Source organism: Ornithorhynchus anatinus, chromosome X1 (assembly GCF_004115215.2).
Source record: "Ornithorhynchus anatinus isolate Pmale09 chromosome X1, mOrnAna1.pri.v4, whole genome shotgun sequence".
NCBI lineage: Eukaryota > Metazoa > Chordata > Mammalia > Monotremata > Ornithorhynchidae > Ornithorhynchus > Ornithorhynchus anatinus.
In genome coordinates this window covers 80143977-80160810 of record NC_041749.1, presented here as the reverse complement: position 1 = coordinate 80160810, position 16834 = coordinate 80143977, and the positions used below count along the sequence as shown (strand labels likewise).

The 16834-nt window shown below is 46.4% G+C and overlaps 1 protein-coding gene across 2 annotated transcripts in view; it reads right to left on the bottom strand.

The window, feature by feature from the left end:
- PHAF1 (phagosome assembly factor 1) overlaps nt 1–16834 on the bottom strand; it is a 37146-nt gene that overhangs the window by 10278 nt on the left and 10034 nt on the right. For both annotated transcript variants that reach the window (XM_029050991.2, XM_029050992.1), the window contains exons 4-11: nt 8842–8885; nt 6761–6840; nt 5641–5735; nt 5037–5134; nt 3296–3408; nt 1793–1926; nt 1145–1228; nt 33–115 (exon numbers count right to left, since the gene is read on the bottom strand). In XM_029050991.2, coding sequence (XP_028906824.1) covers nt 33–115; nt 1145–1228; nt 1793–1926; nt 3296–3408; nt 5037–5134; nt 5641–5735; nt 6761–6840; nt 8842–8885 — 731 coding nt within the window. The remainder of the gene's footprint in view (nt 1–32; nt 116–1144; nt 1229–1792; nt 1927–3295; nt 3409–5036; nt 5135–5640; nt 5736–6760; nt 6841–8841; nt 8886–16834) is intronic.

Here is a 16834-nt window from a genome sequence, read left to right as displayed (position 1 = left end):
AGAAGCTCTAAGGGGCGAGAGGTTGTACTCACATGTTGAAGTTATAATGTCCAGGGTAATTTGTATGCAGGACAAATTTCTTCACTTTGTGGGTAATTGCATCAAAAAGAATATCCTACGGGAGAAAACAGAAGCTTGAAATCACTGAGATGGAACTCATGTTGCCTCAGTGACACTCACATGTACTTTGCCAAGGTCAGCCTGGCCATGCAACACGAAGGTTAGGATCACCTCTCTGAAACCTCCAAACTCCAAGGAATTTCTAAAGAAAGGTTTTCCGTGCCACATGTGCAGATGCGGGGAGTAACAGCCAGGCCTGAGAGTACTGTAATGTCTACAGTACCAGGTAGAGCAACACAGACAGGCCGAAGCCCGCTGTCCCTGAGATGAATTTATACAGTGTATGATCAAGTCTCTCTAGTTCCATTTGCTTAAGAGACCATATTTTCTCAATGTGGATTTTAGACCCGGTATAGTGAGAACAGCACTGTGGCGGGGAGGCTCATAAGGCACATTTCCCTGAAATCTAATGGAGCCTGGCCACATTACCTGCCCAACTCTCATATCTCCACTGGGCCAAGAAGCTCACCCTACTCCTCTGGCCTCTCACCTACCACCCAAAACTCCTCAGCACATTCTTTTTCCCCTCATGCCTCTTTTGACCATCTTTCCCCCATCACTTCTTTCTCACACTCCAGAAGCACCAAGTCCATATAAATTCCCACATCTTGCTGGTGTGTGCGCATGCATTAGATGAAGCAGATGCCCCACAGACAGTAGGATTCTGAGGAATTCCAACTCCTTTGGTTTCCATGGCTGCCATACCTTAGGAGAAGTCATGGGAGGCAGGGGACCCAAGATTAACTCTCCTACGCCTCTCTCTAGCTGCTTTTGAAGGAGGAAAACTTAGTAATGGATGCCTCTTTCCCCATCCAACAATAAGGCACCTGAAAATTCTCTACCCCATATCTCTCTCTCTCTCTCTCACACACACACACACACACACACACACAACATGCACGCACAGTTCTTCCCAGCAAGCATGAGACCATAAAGATGAAATGTGGGACATTTTCCAAAGGTCAGGGCTAGGTCTTTAGCTGGGAAATCTATAGGAACTTTGAGGAGAATGCCCACCACTTACCACTCCGAGTGTGAAGTAGTTAAAGAAGTAGTCGTTGCACTTGGATGGAACCTGCTTATGAGGGGAAGGAGAATGAATCTTCATCTGCAAAAGAAAATAAAAAAAAAATCCAAATTCATCTTTGATCAGGTCAGTTCTTACGATGCTAATTACAATACAGTCCCCACCCAGGAACAGGTCAAAAAACCCATCTCCCATTTTGGAACTATGTTTTTCCCTCAAAGCTACATTTCTGGGAAGCAATTTTGTTTGAACACTGAATCTCAAGGGCTGGCCATTTTTGGAGATGACAATATAGAGCACCTTTATCTGATATTGGGATTTCGGGCTCTTTACTGGCAGTGAGCAGCCAGCACAGAAATGCTGACTATAGGCAAACAGAAGGTTACTTAATCATCAGAAATCTGCCTTCTTTCTGGATGGGGGGGAGGGGGAGAACAAAGACAAGGAAGCAGCAAGGCATCACACCAATGCCAATCTGAGGATTTCAATGACCTCAGGAACACACATGCAATATCTCCACCAGCTATCAAATGGAGGCAGTTTTTCAAGCATAACTGAAAGCTGCTCAACTGGAAAAACAAACAAAAAGAGACACCTTGTTGTTAAAGGTGGACAATTTTCTGTCTCAAAAATGTGTTTTCCCACCTTGTCTTCTGATTTGTAGAAGACTTTATGTGGCGATCCCAAAGTGCTCAGAACATCTTGGCATGAATCACCAAAGTACACACAGCGCTCAAATACCCGCATCTTGGCATCAGCCAACACACCTGGGCCACAGCCTGAAGAGGGAAAAACGAAACAAAAAAACCCTCTCAGAATCCCTCAATCACATAGCCTCTTCACATTCCATCCTCTTAAAATAATTGCCAAGGCCAACTGACAGAACCTTCCGTCTAGTTCTTCAGGTGGCAAAGTGGAGACCTTTAGTGGCAAGCAATGTGGTCTAGTGGAAAGCGCCCATGTCTGGGAGTCAGAGGACCTGGGTTCTAATCCCAGCTCTGCCACTTGTCTGGTGTGTGACTTTGGGCAAGTCACTTCATTTTTCTGTTCCTCATTTACCTCATCTGTAAAACGGGGATTAAATCCTACCTCCTCCTACTTGGACTGTGGGACAGGGACTATGTCCAACCTGATTACCCTATAACTTTCCCAGCTCTTAGAACAGTAAGCACTTAGCAAATACTACTGATTCAGATCAAGAAAACACTTTCTCATTTCCCAAAATGAGGAATCACAGCCATCGATGGTATTGATATGAATTTTGAAACAGAATGGAAGGGGAAGGGTGGGAAAAGTAAGAGAACTTCAGAGCGTGTGACCAGGAGAGCACGGTCTACTTATTCTACTGCCCTTAACCAAGCGTATATAGGTCAGTGGTCTGAACACGGTAAGTTCTCACTAAATACCAATTGATTAGAATAGCTAGCCACTTCATTTTGAGCAGCTTAAAAGTGACTAACAAATACTGGATGAGGAGGAGACTTTACATTGGGTGAGTCTTTTAAGTGACAAAAGCCCCTCACATACAAATTGAAGAGAAGCACCTGCCCTCCTCCCTGAAGACTACTCTCTTCCAGACTCTTCTAGGAAGCCAATTCTATACCATATTAAGATTCTATGCAAGAAATGTTGATCCCATGCATCTCAGCCCAGATCACCTCACTTTTTTTATCGTATTTGTTAAGTGCTTACCATATGCTGGGCACTGTACTAAGCACTGAGGTAGGTACAATATAATCAGGTTGAACACAGTCTATGTCTTACATGGGCTCACAGTTTTCATAGTTTTCCTCCCCATTTTACAGATGAGGTAAACGAGGCACAAAGTGATTTGCCCAAGGTCACAAAGCAAAAAAATGGCAGAACTGGAATTAGAATCCAGGTTCTTTCTAAAGCAGCCCTCCCCCATTGCCTTAGACAAAGTCACAGACATACAAAAATCACTTTGTGTATGGGCAGATATTGTTGTTCTGGATTGTCTTGTGGAGGCTGTAAATTCCCATAGAGCTGTCGGTTCACCCAACCCGGGGGACCCTCTGCACATCAGCAGAAAATGAGGTAAGAATTCTTTATGTCTTCCCGAGCAAAGAACGAGGACCCAAAGATGAGCTACTCTAGTTTCACCCCCACCCAACCCGGTGGTTTTACCTGCAGTGAGCAAGCGGAGCCGCAAACCCGAGGGTCCAGTTCCATCTCGCAAGACATCAACGCTCTCTGCGTACACATTCCCCAGGAAACAGCTGAGAGGCATCCCAGGTGCCCTGAAAAGTTGGGGGAGTTGAAGCAGACTGTATATGATACATTTTTTCTTTAGAAAAAGTTACCGACACTCACGGACTCCAGACCAGAGTGATCTTAAGCTAACCGGGAGACTTGGGGTTCTAGAGTTTAAGGAAGCAGGACTCAACGGGGAGGCCTACCACGCACATAATTCAGATGCCCCTTCAGTATCGGGAAACTAAAACTAGGCACTCTGAATTTGAGTGGGAGGTTGCGGAAGGGGAGCTGGCCACTCTGGTCTTGGGGTTCCCCCCACCCCAACACTGGAGAGGAGGGAGGGAAGGGGCTGTTAGGTCTGAGACACAGCTCTCCCACTTCAGGCTGTCACCTGGGAGGGAAGAAGATTGAGCCCAACTAAGCTGCAAAAAGCATGAAAATGAATCACCCTCTAAAGCCATTTAAAAAAAAAATGTGAACCCTTTGAGGCCCTTGGGCAGGAAACTGACCAGAGGAAGGCTATTGATTGCCTGAATTGTTTTGAGATTCCTTACTGCGCTGTTATCACTCTGCATATTGGGTTTTTTGAGTTGGGAGAGGGAGAGGGAGTCCGTGTGTCCACTCCACCGATTGAATTTTGACCTATTCAACCACAGGAATGGAGTTTACTAACTTTCTCTGTATTTTCTCCTGCCTTAGGGTAGGGCTTGCCACATCCTAGGGCAATTCATGGAGATGATAATAAAGGAAGTGGTGACATCACCCGTCGGAAAAAAAAAACGGCTGGGTGAATTTTACCAGTCAGGAAATGGGGAAGTTAGGAAAGACTGCCTTCTACAGGTGCATCCAGGTACTGCAGTTTGGAAAACCTCTCCTCACTCGCCACCAGCAACGGCCATCTGACATGCTTTTCATTAAACATTTTAAAACTTCCCCTAACTGGCTGCATCTACAGCATTTTTAAGTAAATGAGGGAAAAGGCCCACTCCATGAGGTAAAAAGCTGAAGAGGCCATTTTTCTTCTGGGAATCTTTCAACATTTCCTGGGTTCTACTCCCAGCTCTGCCACTTGCCTGCTGTCTGACCCTGGGCAAGTCACTTAACTTCTCTGTGTCCCAGTTCCCCATCTGTAAAATAGGGATTCAATACCTGTTCTCCTTCATACTTAGCATTTGAACCCTGGTTGGTGCAGGGACTGGGTCTAACAAGAATACCTGGTATCTACTCTAGTGCTTAGTATGACGCTTGGCACATAGCGCTGAACAGCCCTGATTCTATTTATTGCTATTGTTTTTGTCTGTCTCCCCCGATTAGACTGTAAGCCCATCAAAGGGCAGGGACTGTCTCTATCTGTTACCGATTTGTACATTCCAAGTGCTTAGTACAGTGCTCTGCACACAGTAACCGCTCAATAAATACTATTGAATGAATGAACACCACTATTAACGTTTTTCCTGGGAACCCACCTTTCCCTCCCTTCCTCCCAACAACAACAAAACTAAAAATTGTCCTCTTACTGTAGAAGAAAACAGAACCTCCCTTCTTTCTGCACCACCAGCCTCCCCACGTGAGCCACTTAGTTTCTTCTGCCAAGACTGAGTAAATAATGAACCTGAAACCCAGTTTCAGCCTGTAATATCTCTTCCTGCCCAGTCTTCCTTTTTTTTTTTACCTGGTATCTTGCAAGCTGTTTCCATTATAGATGTACATACGCTTCACAGTTGCTCCATGGGGAATTTGTAGAGAAGCTAGGCCATGGGCAAAATTAGGCTGGGAATACAAAAATCACATGCCCCGTCTATGAGTCAACCACACAAAGGAGGTTCTCACACATGCATCACTGCAAGTATATTTTCCCCTGGGGCAGAGAGCAGAGTCACGCAACCAAGCCATTTGAGCTTAAAAATGTGGACATTGCTTAGTTCTCTCTGCCCCCAGTTTACCATAGTCTTCATCAAGATTAGCATTCTAACATGTTACCACTGCCCAAATAAGGAAAGAGTTGTACAACTGTACTTATTTAACATGAGATTAAATATATCATTAAGGGTTCCAGGCAGTTTCACAATAAATGATCAAGGAAGCGACCCTTCAAGTGATTATCAGGAGCAAACACACAAGCTCACTGCCTCCTTTCCCACACAGATATTCCGAAGTCACCTTTCCCGTTTCCTGCACATTTTTAAACCAACAAACATTCTGCAGTCTGACTGACGGAGATGAATGCTGTCCATACATTTGTAGAAGCGGCATGAACTAGAGATAAGCTTGCTGACCTCATATTTTGGAGCCTCGGCCCATGAGTCTAACTGAAAAGAAAAGGATAATCCTCTGAAGTTGAGGTGGAAAAGTTGTTCAGCTGAGTTGTACACTGGTGGGGGGTAGAGGGAGAGAAAGAAAAAAAGGATTACAGGAAGTTAAATAGCATCTGTGAATGAGCTAACTCTGCCTGGGTAAAGCTACTAGTCTTCTGTGCCATTAGCCTGCTCTGAGTCCAAAATAGTGATAATCAAATCCCCAGCAACTGGGCTCCTCAAGCTCCTGTACCTTGTAGTTACATTCCACTAGAAAGATATCAATTTAATGAAAGGAAGAGCACACTGCTAAAAGGAAGTCTGCTCAAAGAATAACTGGGGAAAGGCCAAATAGAAAGCTACTGCTGCAGAGCCCGGCTGTTGGTCCAGTGGAAAGAGCACGGCTTCGGGAATCAGGACACCTGGGCTCCAGTCCACATTCAGTCTGCTGGGGTGCTGCCATCAACTGTGGTTTCTGACCGAACAGCCACCGAGGGCATTCTGTAAGGTTGGCGGGCCCAGGGTAAAGCCCCGAAGATAGCTGGCTGACAGACAGCGAAGACGACGAGAGCTACGAAACCGACACTGCAGGGTCATGGCTGTAAATGCATTCTGCACGTAAAATGCTTTTGCCTGCACATTGCAGTGAGCTGCTGCTCCCCTGCCCAGCGGGAAAATGACTGGCAAGAGAAAGAGCGAGCGAGAGTGGCATTGGCCAAACAACTAACACAACAAGCAACTCTTTAATGGAGATCCTAGAACTTCAGGACCGAGGTTCTTTCGGGATTCCCAATGGGAGATTCCATCATCATCGCTACAGAGCTTCATTACCCTAAACCTAGTGTGTCATCACTGGTAATGACTTAGTCTTCAATTGCCAGAATTTATCCTCTGGGTGCAAACATACTGAAAAGGGCCATTAGAAAACGGCCACAGTATAAGCTTCCCAGTAGAGTGTAAGCTCCACGAGGGCAGGGAATGTCTCTTTGTTCTGTACTTCCCAAGTGCCTAGAACACTGCTGTGCACCAAACAGGTGCTCACTATATGCTACTACTACGATTATTATATTCCTACTACTGCTGAATTTGCTCACTTGCTTACCTCCTGGATGGGTGGCTCCAAAGGACTGGTCGATCTGTTCTATGGTTGGAGCTATAGCCTGAGAGTTAAAATGGACGCCACTGGAAAAGAAGCAAAAAGCACTCAGGTTAGTTAGCGAAGACTGGGCTGTGTCCCAGGGATGAATCATTATTTAAATTATTGAAGAACTCTCCCAAGAAGACAAAGCTGCAGGACTTGGGATGAAACATCAAACAGTTCATGGGGTTCTCTAGGCAGGAAAGAGGCTAAGTTCCCAGAATCAGTCTTCTGACATTTGCTGAGTGCTAACAGCACACTGAGCACCGAGCGGAACAAAGGGGAACTCGATCCCCACCTACTGGAATGTCAGCTTCAACAGGGCCCAAATCGTGGTGTGTGAAAACTCGGGTGAACCACAGCTAGCTGGATGGGGCTTCGTTTTATCCAGCTGCCCCATCCCAAAGGAGACAGAGTACGGTTTTTCATTGTTGGACTAAATTCAACTCAAGGGGACAATCTGAAAGAGTTGAGGTTGGCTGGAAGAGAGAAAAAGCTTCATTGGGACCTGGCTGTCACTAGGCCCTCAAGAATAAACAGCACCGAAGCAGTGTGGCCTGGTGAAAAGAGCACGGGCCTGGGAGTCAGAGGACCTGGGTTCTAATCCTGACTCTGACAAAATTGCTTGCTGTGTGACCCTGGGCAAGTCACTTAGCTTCCTCAGTTTCCAAATAGGGATTCAATATCTGTTCTCCCTCCTATTTAAGACTGTGAGCCCCATGCGGGACAGGGACTGTATCTGACCTAATTGCCGGCCTTCAGCTCTTCCCACGGAGTTGTCTCACCCACTACATAGTGCAGGGTCCCAAGCCAAATATCCTTAGCTCCAAGCAACTGTAGGGAGCCAGTTAACATTGGACAGGGGAGAACAAAGGGAGAAGAGAAGGAGGAACCTACTCCTCTTCTAGTCCCTCCACTTGAGATGGAAACCACCCCCACCCACAATAGTAGTGCAGAACCATGTAGTCCCAGCCCCAACAACGGCAGTGAGTCAGAGATTTTGGGTGGAGGGGAAGGAAGGGATGGGGCAGAGCAGTTCTTTCCTCCTCCCTCTCCCCACCCCATCTGGAGTTCACTGATTCATCACTGGCACTTAGCAGTGAACAGGGTGATCATCATTATTTTCTTTCTTAAATAAGGGGGAGGGGGTGTCCATTAGGTAATGGAACCCAGGCTAGAGTCGGCTTTGTTACTGTGGGGTCCCAGTTCTTCTCAGGAAGAGGGAAAGGGGCAAGGAAGTATTCATAGGAAGGAGCCTGGGAAGAGAAGAAAGGGTGGTGGAAGACTTTGGAGCTGAAGAGTACAAGGTAAACAGGGCCAGGGTCGCTTAGAATAAAGGCAGTCCAGGAGCAGGGTACGGTAGCTCAGGATTAGGCTGCAGAGGTGACAGGATGGAGTTTATGCCGGAGACATTCAACTTTGACCTCCTCCTCACCCCACACCACCTTCAACTCCTGCATCACTGGGCACTTCCTAGTAGCAATCTGGTGGTAGCCAGGGCCCGCTCGTTCCACCCTTCCAAAAGGAGTCCCCGGGGGTGGAGAGGAGAAGAGAAAACGGAAAGGGGGGTAGTCAAAGGACAGTTTGGTGAGTTCTGGATCAGATTCTCATCCACAGAGTTGAGGGTTGACAGGATTGTGATCTGTCCTTGTTCAAAAGCTCTGAGTTTTCCCTCATAAGCCCTTGGTGTGACTTCACGAAGGAGGAGGTCCGGGGGGCAAGAAGTGTGAGCCAGCACCCACTAAAGAGAAAAGGAGAATGCAGTCAGAGGCACAGTGGCCTGAGTCACTCATGGCTTAGAGATCCTAAGGAGACCTGGCCAGTTCCAGAGCCTAGAATCAGTCTTTGGTGGGGAGGGGAGGAAGCGGGGAAGAGGAAGGTGGATGCGGGTGAGGTGAGGGGTATGACGGGGGGGGGGGCGAAAGGAGGGACCTGTTCTTTCAAGAGGAACTTGAGGAGGAAAGGAACTGGGCAATCAGGAAGGAGGAATGAAGATGGACATGCAGGCTTAGTTTTAATGACACATCAGTTCTCAGCCAACTTACCAATATTTTAACTTCACTTTAGTCAAGTCATAAACTTCAATTACCTAAGAGAGAGAGAAAAAAGAGTTGCATCACCAAATTTTGAAAGTCGACAGACTGAACAATGTTACCAGTAAATATGTCTGCAGAATAAAGATTCGCAGGCCAAGATCTGTTGCTCAACAAAGGAAAAGCCTGTGTTTCCTACAATACATTCACCCTTACTCCCCCACTTAATTTCAAAAAATAGGGGCTTTTCAGAAAAAGCAATAAACCAATGGTTGAAATCCAACCATTTACCTCACAGAGTGTTCAGAGGGCAAATCTGACTGCCTGGGCAGCCCAGCAAGACTCCTGGGGCCTGAATCACTTCTTACACTAGGGATCCTCTAAAGGTGGTGGGCTAAACTGCAAGTCTTTGTCTGTCCCAGTCCCCCCCACCCCCCAAAAAAACCCCAAAACATTTTTAACCTTTAAAAGGAACTCTCAGATCCTTACAACATAGTCTCCCCCTTACCGGGGTTGACATCTTTGGACCTCCAGCTCTCCCTAAAGGGGTCTTAGTGTTAATGAGATGAACTACTGGGGACAGGAACAATTAGAAGGAACAGAGAGTCCTTGGCAAGACTTTTTGTTACTCAACACTTTGACCCTAACCAGCCACTTTGCTCAGAGAATGGGGGCATGCAATTCAGAAATTTAAATGAAGGCAAGTAAGTCACACTTTTTTGGGGGGTGGGGGGAAGGGGGAGGATGGCATTATTAAGCGCTATGTGCCAAGCACTTTGCTATGTGCCTGGGGAGACATAGTTCCTAAGTCCCATCTGGGGCTCACGATTTAATGGGGAGGAAGAACAGGCAATGAATCCCCATTTTACAGATGAGGAAGCAGGCGCAGAAAAGGTAAGTGATTTGCTCAAGGTCACATAGCAGGCAAGTGGCACAGCTGAAATTAGGGTCTCAGTCTACTGACTTCCAGTCTTGTGCTCTTTCCACAAGGCAATCCTGCCTCCCCAAAACCTTTTGGGGGTGGAATCAACTGCACTAAGCTTAATGCAACTGCTGTGCTGAAAACTGCTTCTGTAGCCAGTGCCTCACTCCATTATTAAAGCTTCAGCCACACAAGAGAAAAACAGATGAAAAAAATATCCTGTCGGAGAAAAAAAACCTCCTCATCTGCTCCGCTTTAATCAAATAGCAGAGAAGCATCTGCTTGAGAATAAACCATATCCCATTAGCTCCATAATTTGATTACCGACTAGATTAATGACATTTAATCAAATCCAGAGGGAAAATAATTCCGATTGCAATTACTTCAAGCCCAGGATAATGCTTACCTATGTCACCACCAGCAGTAGCAGCATTTGAGTGGATACTATGTGCAGAGTGCACTGAACTGTATGCTAGACACTCAGGGAACATTCATTAGAAGTAAGAGACAGTTACTGCCCTGGAGGAGCTCACAATCTAACGGGGGAGACAAGGAGACATCATTTGCCGAATTATACAATAGGTTGGGAGGGGAGATTCATATGATCAAAAACACAGGCACACCCAATTCCATCAGGAGGCGTGTTTTCACAACCCGTTTTAGCTAGAACATCATTTGCCTGGCAAGGAGAGTCAATCTGAATGCATCGCACCACGGTGTGTTCGAAGAAGCTGCCCTCGTGCATACACCCAGGTGTGGAGAGGATGGAATCCTCATATTTTATAGGAGAACTGGGTGTCAGCAATTACTTGTGAGTTGCGAAGGGGGGCCGGGGGAAGAGAGAGGACAGTTAGAAGGTGAGATTGGGAGGAACAAAGAATGCAAGCTGGGATAGAGCAGGAGAAAAGCAGAAAGGCATTGTGTCTGTTTATTGTTCTGTTGTACTCTCCCAAGCACTTAGTACAGTGTTGTGTACTCAGTAAGCATTCAATAAATACGATGGAATGAATGAAAGGGAGAAAGTCATGGAGAGCCTTGAAGCCAAAAGTCAGGGGTTTTTCTTGTATGCAAGAAGAAATGGAGATGTTTAAGGGAAGAGGACATGTGTTCTGAGTAGCACTGTAGAAGGAGGGCATGTGCAGCTGTATGCAGGATAGAATAATGAGAGGAGAGGATGGAGACTAGTAAGGAGGCAATTATACTTCATTCATTCAATCGTATTTACTGAGCGCTTACTGTGTGCAGAGTACTGTACTAGGCGCTTGGGAAGTACAATTCAGCAACAAAGACAATCCCTGCCCACAAGGAGCTCACAGTCTAGAAGGGGGGAGACAGACATCAAAGCAAGTAAACAAGCATCAGTAGCATCATTATAAATAAATAGAATTATATATACATATACACATTAATAAAAATAAATAGAATTATAATTATAAATATGTACATATATACATAAGTGATATGGGGCGGGGGGCAGAGCAAAGGGAGCGAGTCGGGGCAACGGGGAGGGGGAGCAGAGGAAAAAGGGGGGCTTAATCTGGAGGTGAGGAGGGCTTGAACCAAGGTAGTGTAAAGATAAGAGAAAAAGGCAGGTGGGGTAGGTGGAGAATTCATGAAAAATAGAGGAAAAACTGGTTGGACAGAGACACTGAATATGGGAGGTGAATGGCAGGAAAGTCAAAGAAGAAATTGACACAGGATAGGGAGGATGATGATGTTGCACTTCACTAATAATAATGGTATTTGTTAAGCGCTTAATAGGTGCCAAGCACTGTACTAAGCACTGGGGTGGATACAAGTAAATCATGTTGGACACAGTCCCTTGTCCCACATGGGGCTCAGAGTCTCAATCCCCATTTTACAAATGAGGTAGCTGAGGCACAGAGAAGTGAAGTGACTTGCCCAATATCACACAGCAGACAAGTGGCAGAGCCAGGACTAGAACCCAGGTCCTTCTGACTCCCAGGGCTGTGCTCTATCTACTAGGCCACGCTGCTTCTCTAGGAAAAAGTCATATTTGAAAATTTAAGTCATATTTGAATACAATAATTTAACTGCAGAATATCAAAGGAATCACAAAGAAGGGGTGCTATAAAGCAGAAGAATTCAGATACTTTTGTGAAATTCAGTACAGTTCATCCTCATTTACCTGACCCCTCGGTTTATCATGATTTCTGGCAGCCTCTTTCTACCAGTGTTTTTTTTTAATGGTATCTGTTAAGTGCTTACTATGTGTCAGACACTGTACTAAGCACTGGGGTAGATACAAGCTAATCAGGTTGAATAATAATAATAATGTTGGTATTTGTTAAGCGCTTACTATGTGCCGAGCACTGTTCTAAGCGCTGGGGTAGACATAGGGGAATCAGGTTGTCCCACATGGGGCTCACAGTCTTAATCCCCATTTTACAGATGAGGGAACTGAGGCACAGAGAAGTTAAGTGACTTGCCCACAGTCACACAGCCGACAAGTGGCAGAGCTGGGATTCGAACTCATGAGCCCTGACTCCAAAGTCCATGCTCTTTCCACTGAGCCATGCTTGAACACAGTCCATGTCCCATATGTGGCTTGGAGTTTTAATCCCCATTTCACAGAGGCACAGAGACGTTAAGTGACTTGCCCAAGATGACACAGCAGAAAAGTGGGGAGCTGGAATTAGAACAGCTGGAATTAGAACCCAGGTCCCTCTAGACTGAGCTCACTGTGGGCAGGGAATGTGTCTACTAACTCCATTGTACTGTACTCTCCCAAGCACTTAGTACAGTGTTCTGCACACAGTAAGTGTTCAATAAATACAACTGACTGATAAGTCCACTGACCCCCAGGCCCGTGCTCTTTCCACTAGGCCATGCTGCTTCCACAGGGTCCACTGAAATATCAGTCCTGAATCTAGGCTTTGTCTCGTCTTATGCCATTGAGTAGTTTCCGACCCATAGCGACACCAGGGACACCTCTCTCCCAGAACACGCCGCTCTCCATCTTCAATCATCCTGGTAGTGTATCCATAGAGTTTTCTTGGTAAAAATACAGAAGTGGTTTACCATCACCTCCTTCCGCGTAGTAAACTCGAGTCTCCACCCTCGACTCTCTCCTGTGCCGCTGCTGCCCAGCACGGGTGAGTTTTGACTTGTAGCCTATTGCCTTCCACTCGCTAGCCACTGCCTAACCTAGGAATGGAATGGGTAGGCCTCTGCTTGACTCTCCCTCCCATAGTCGAGACTGGTAGAGTACTGGAAACTCTTCAGGTGTGACTCTAAGGGGGAGAATCTGGGCTGCTATTGGGCAAATGAAATCTTCAAAGACAGACACCTCCCGAGAGATTATGGCTAGGAACAGGGTCTGGAGGAGACTAGGCCGTGCACATCACAGGATTGGCTGCAGCGGGGATGGGGTGGGGGAAAAGGGGGAACCCAAGGAAGCCCTGAGCATTCTTGGCTTTGTCATGACTGTCTCAGGCCTAGAAGGCACAAGACTCAGGACAAGTCAGCCATTGATCTGCGGGGCCTACTTTCCAGAAAAAGGTCCTTCAGCTTCATTCCTTTAACTGCTCCCCCATAGTCTGAGCTCATGAGCCATTGGAGTCCCTGGTTCTTCACCAGCTCTGATGCTTTTGGGGAGAGGGTCCCCTAAAGCACAGAATCCAGGGCAATCACCCCAGTGCACCCTAGGCTAAGGACAGGCCTGGCGGTGGGCCCCCAATTTTCATGCACCCCCAATTAAAACTGGTTCTGATCAATCCAAATATACGAAGGAGAAATGGAAAAGTATCAGCGGCATCAACTACTAGCAAGCATCAGCAATATTTGATAGTTTTAAAATGTTGCCTGCTGGGAGGTGGGCATGATACACTTCTGCTACTCCCTCTCGCTTCTGCGTTGCCTGTGAACTTAAATAATAATAATAATAATTATGGCACTTGTTAAGCACTTACTATGTGTGGAGCACTGTTCTAAGCACTAGGGTAGATACAAGGTAATCAGGTTGTCCCACGTGGGGCTCACAGTCAATCCCCATTTTACAGATGAGGTAACTGAGGCACAGAGAAGTGACTTGCCCAAGGTCATAAGCAGACAAGTGGCAGAGCCGGGATTAGAATCCACATCCTCTGACTCCCAAGCCTGTGTTCTTGCCATTAGGCCATGCTGCTTCACAACTATACCCTTAAATCCGAAGCCTGGGCCCCTCCACTGCTCTACTGCTCAGGCTCTAGACAGCGAATGCCTGGTTGTCTACAAGTCAGTGGGAGGGAAAACATATATGTCTGCTTGCCCATTGCATAGGGATGGCACCTATTTCACGTCCTCTAGGGGTGGTCCTGTTGGTACCGTAAGAGGTCCCATCAAAGTTGGTAGATTCTAGGCATCAGCTTTTCCCAATTCCTGATCACCCAGTTCCACCCAGAGAGCTTGTAGCCGACCTTTGGGAATTTGCATCTTGGACTCCTTGTTCGCTCTTTTGTTTGTAGGTTTTAATGCTCTCCTCACTTGGGTTTTCTGTTTACTGGTAGCTTGTCTTGATTCCCTTGTTAGTCCGCCAACTCTTCGAGGGCCATTTCCAGCCTCAATCTTCCTTTCGAAAGACTGTTAGCTTCTCGAGGGCAGGGATGAGGTCTACCAACTGCACTGCCTTCTCCCAAACACTTAATTCAGTGCTCTGCACAAAGTCAGTGCTCAATAAATACCATGGACTGACTTATAATTCCCAATGCATCTACTATAGTGCTCTGCCCTCAGTAGGTGTCCAAAACAAAATTGTTCACTTATTCCTCTCTCTCCAGCCTGTGTCTATGAGAAGATGCTCCTCACCACCTTGGATTTCCATCCCCACTTTGAGTGGGGTGGAAGGTCCTGGCCCAACGGGAGGAGTGAGGAGATCACATGTGAGATGCTGGATAGAGAGAAAGTTCGGTCTTCATTCCCTAAACACCCTTGTTTGACCTAAGAAGAAACTGATCCACCCATCTCCTCCAATTTGGACTGAGTTCATGGTTCCACTATTACCTAGAGGATTACAACTTTGACTCAATTAATGAATGGTACTTACTGGGTACAGAGCACTGTACTAAGCACTCGGGAAAGTACAATACAACAGAGTTGGGAGACATGATCCCCGCCCGCAAGGAGCTTATGGCCTACAGGGGTGGGGAGGAAAGAGACATTAAAATTCATTTACAGATAGGGGAAATAGTGGAGTATAAGGATATGTAAATAAGTGCCGTGGGGCTGGGGTGAGTATCTCTGTGCTTAAGGGGTACACAGTTGACACAGAGGGGAGGGTGGGTAGGGGAAATGAGGGCTTTTTCAGGGAAGCCTAAATGAGAAGCTGTGACTTGGAAGTGTAAGGTTTGGTGACCTGTGACCAACTCAGGAAGCATCCAGGAACCTGTAACCACTACTTTAGACACCCTCTGAATTGATCCAGGCTTTTAAGGAACTCTATGACACACTAAATTGCTTCACATTTGTTTGAACTAAAGCAACAGAAAGGACTACCAGCATCGAGTCTGTCAACCACCAAGTTCCCAAACCAGGAAAAAAATATTTTGAGAAGTAGGATTCTCAACCATTGTCACCTAAGTGAGCCTGGTATGTCATTGGTTTAACAGCTGGAATCTGGCCTAGGCTCAGTTAGTTGGTTTCAATTTCACTATAGTGAAGAAAAACAAGTCAGGAAAAACTTTTGCTTCCCCCCACCCAACCCCCGAACTCTCTCCCAAGTTTCAGACTACATAATAATCTAGGTATTTCACAGTATACGTACTTCATGGCACCACACTAAATACTGATGTGGAAAACTTGGCTACTCAGAGGCATCTTTTAATGTGGCTTAAGGAGGTAAAGAATGTAGGTTTTGTAAAATCTGAATTAGCAAATAGTTCAAGGCCTGAATTTCAGGGCTCCAGAGAGCACTGGATATCATTAGATGGATGCTGTCAGTCTTTAGGAATGAGCCCAAGTCTATCGAGGGAGCAGGGACTGCTAAGGGAGGAATTGGAGCTAATATTAGAATTGAGGAGCCACAGGGGGCTGGCGCAACCTGACCTTTGAAGATCTGTCAAATTCAAAGAACCCAGGCGAGATTGCTGTCCCGATTGACTGGAGTATCCTTGCACAGAAATATAGTAAAATAGCAACACTGGGCCAAATATCACATCTACCAACTCTGTTATTTTGTCCTCTCCCAAGTGCTTAGTACAGTGCTCTGCACACAGTAAGCGCTCAATAAATGATTGATGTAGAGAGAGAACCCAGGCTGTCCCCTAGGTAGGGCTGAACTGAACCAGGCCCTACAAGAGAAGCAGTGTGGCCTAGTGGATAGAGCACAAGCCTGGGAGTCAGAAGGACCTGGGTTCTAATTCCGGCTCCACCACTTGTCTGCTGTGTGACCTTAGGCAGGTCACTTCACTTCCTCCATGTCTCAGTTATTACCTCATCTGTAAAATGGGGATTAAGAGTGTGAGCCTCATGTGGGAAAAGGGATTTTGTCCAACCTGATTAGCTTGTATCTCTCCCAGTGTTTAGTACAATGCCTGGCACATAGTAAGCACTTAAATACCATAAAAAGAAAAAAAAAAGAGATGAGCCTCACACCACCCAGTAGAGGGATTCCAAGAGGGACTGGGGTGGCCTAGCCAGGCTATCTGGATACACACATCTCTGCAATAGGTGATAGGGAAGTTCTGAAATAAACTTTTAAACGGTCTGGCAAACCCTGAAGATCAGCCTATTCAAAAGGCATTAACTGGCCAAAAAGCAGAGGGAAAACCCGTGGCATATTCACGTTTTCCAGACCACTGCCTGACATAAAAGGGGGACTGAAACGGGCCACAGAGAAGACACCTAGTGGCACTGTTCCCAGTTCAAATGGGCTCAGAGGCTAGCGTCAGATGAGAGAAAAGGAGTGAGGCAGATCATGGGCCTGGGAGTCAGAAGGACCTGGGTTCTAAATCCCGGCTCCGCCACTTGTCTGCTGTCTGATCTTGGGTAAGTCACTTCACTTCTCTGTGCCTCAGTTAAAATGGGGATTAAAACTGTGAGCCCCATGTGGGACAGGGACTGTGTCCAGACTGATTACCCTTAATC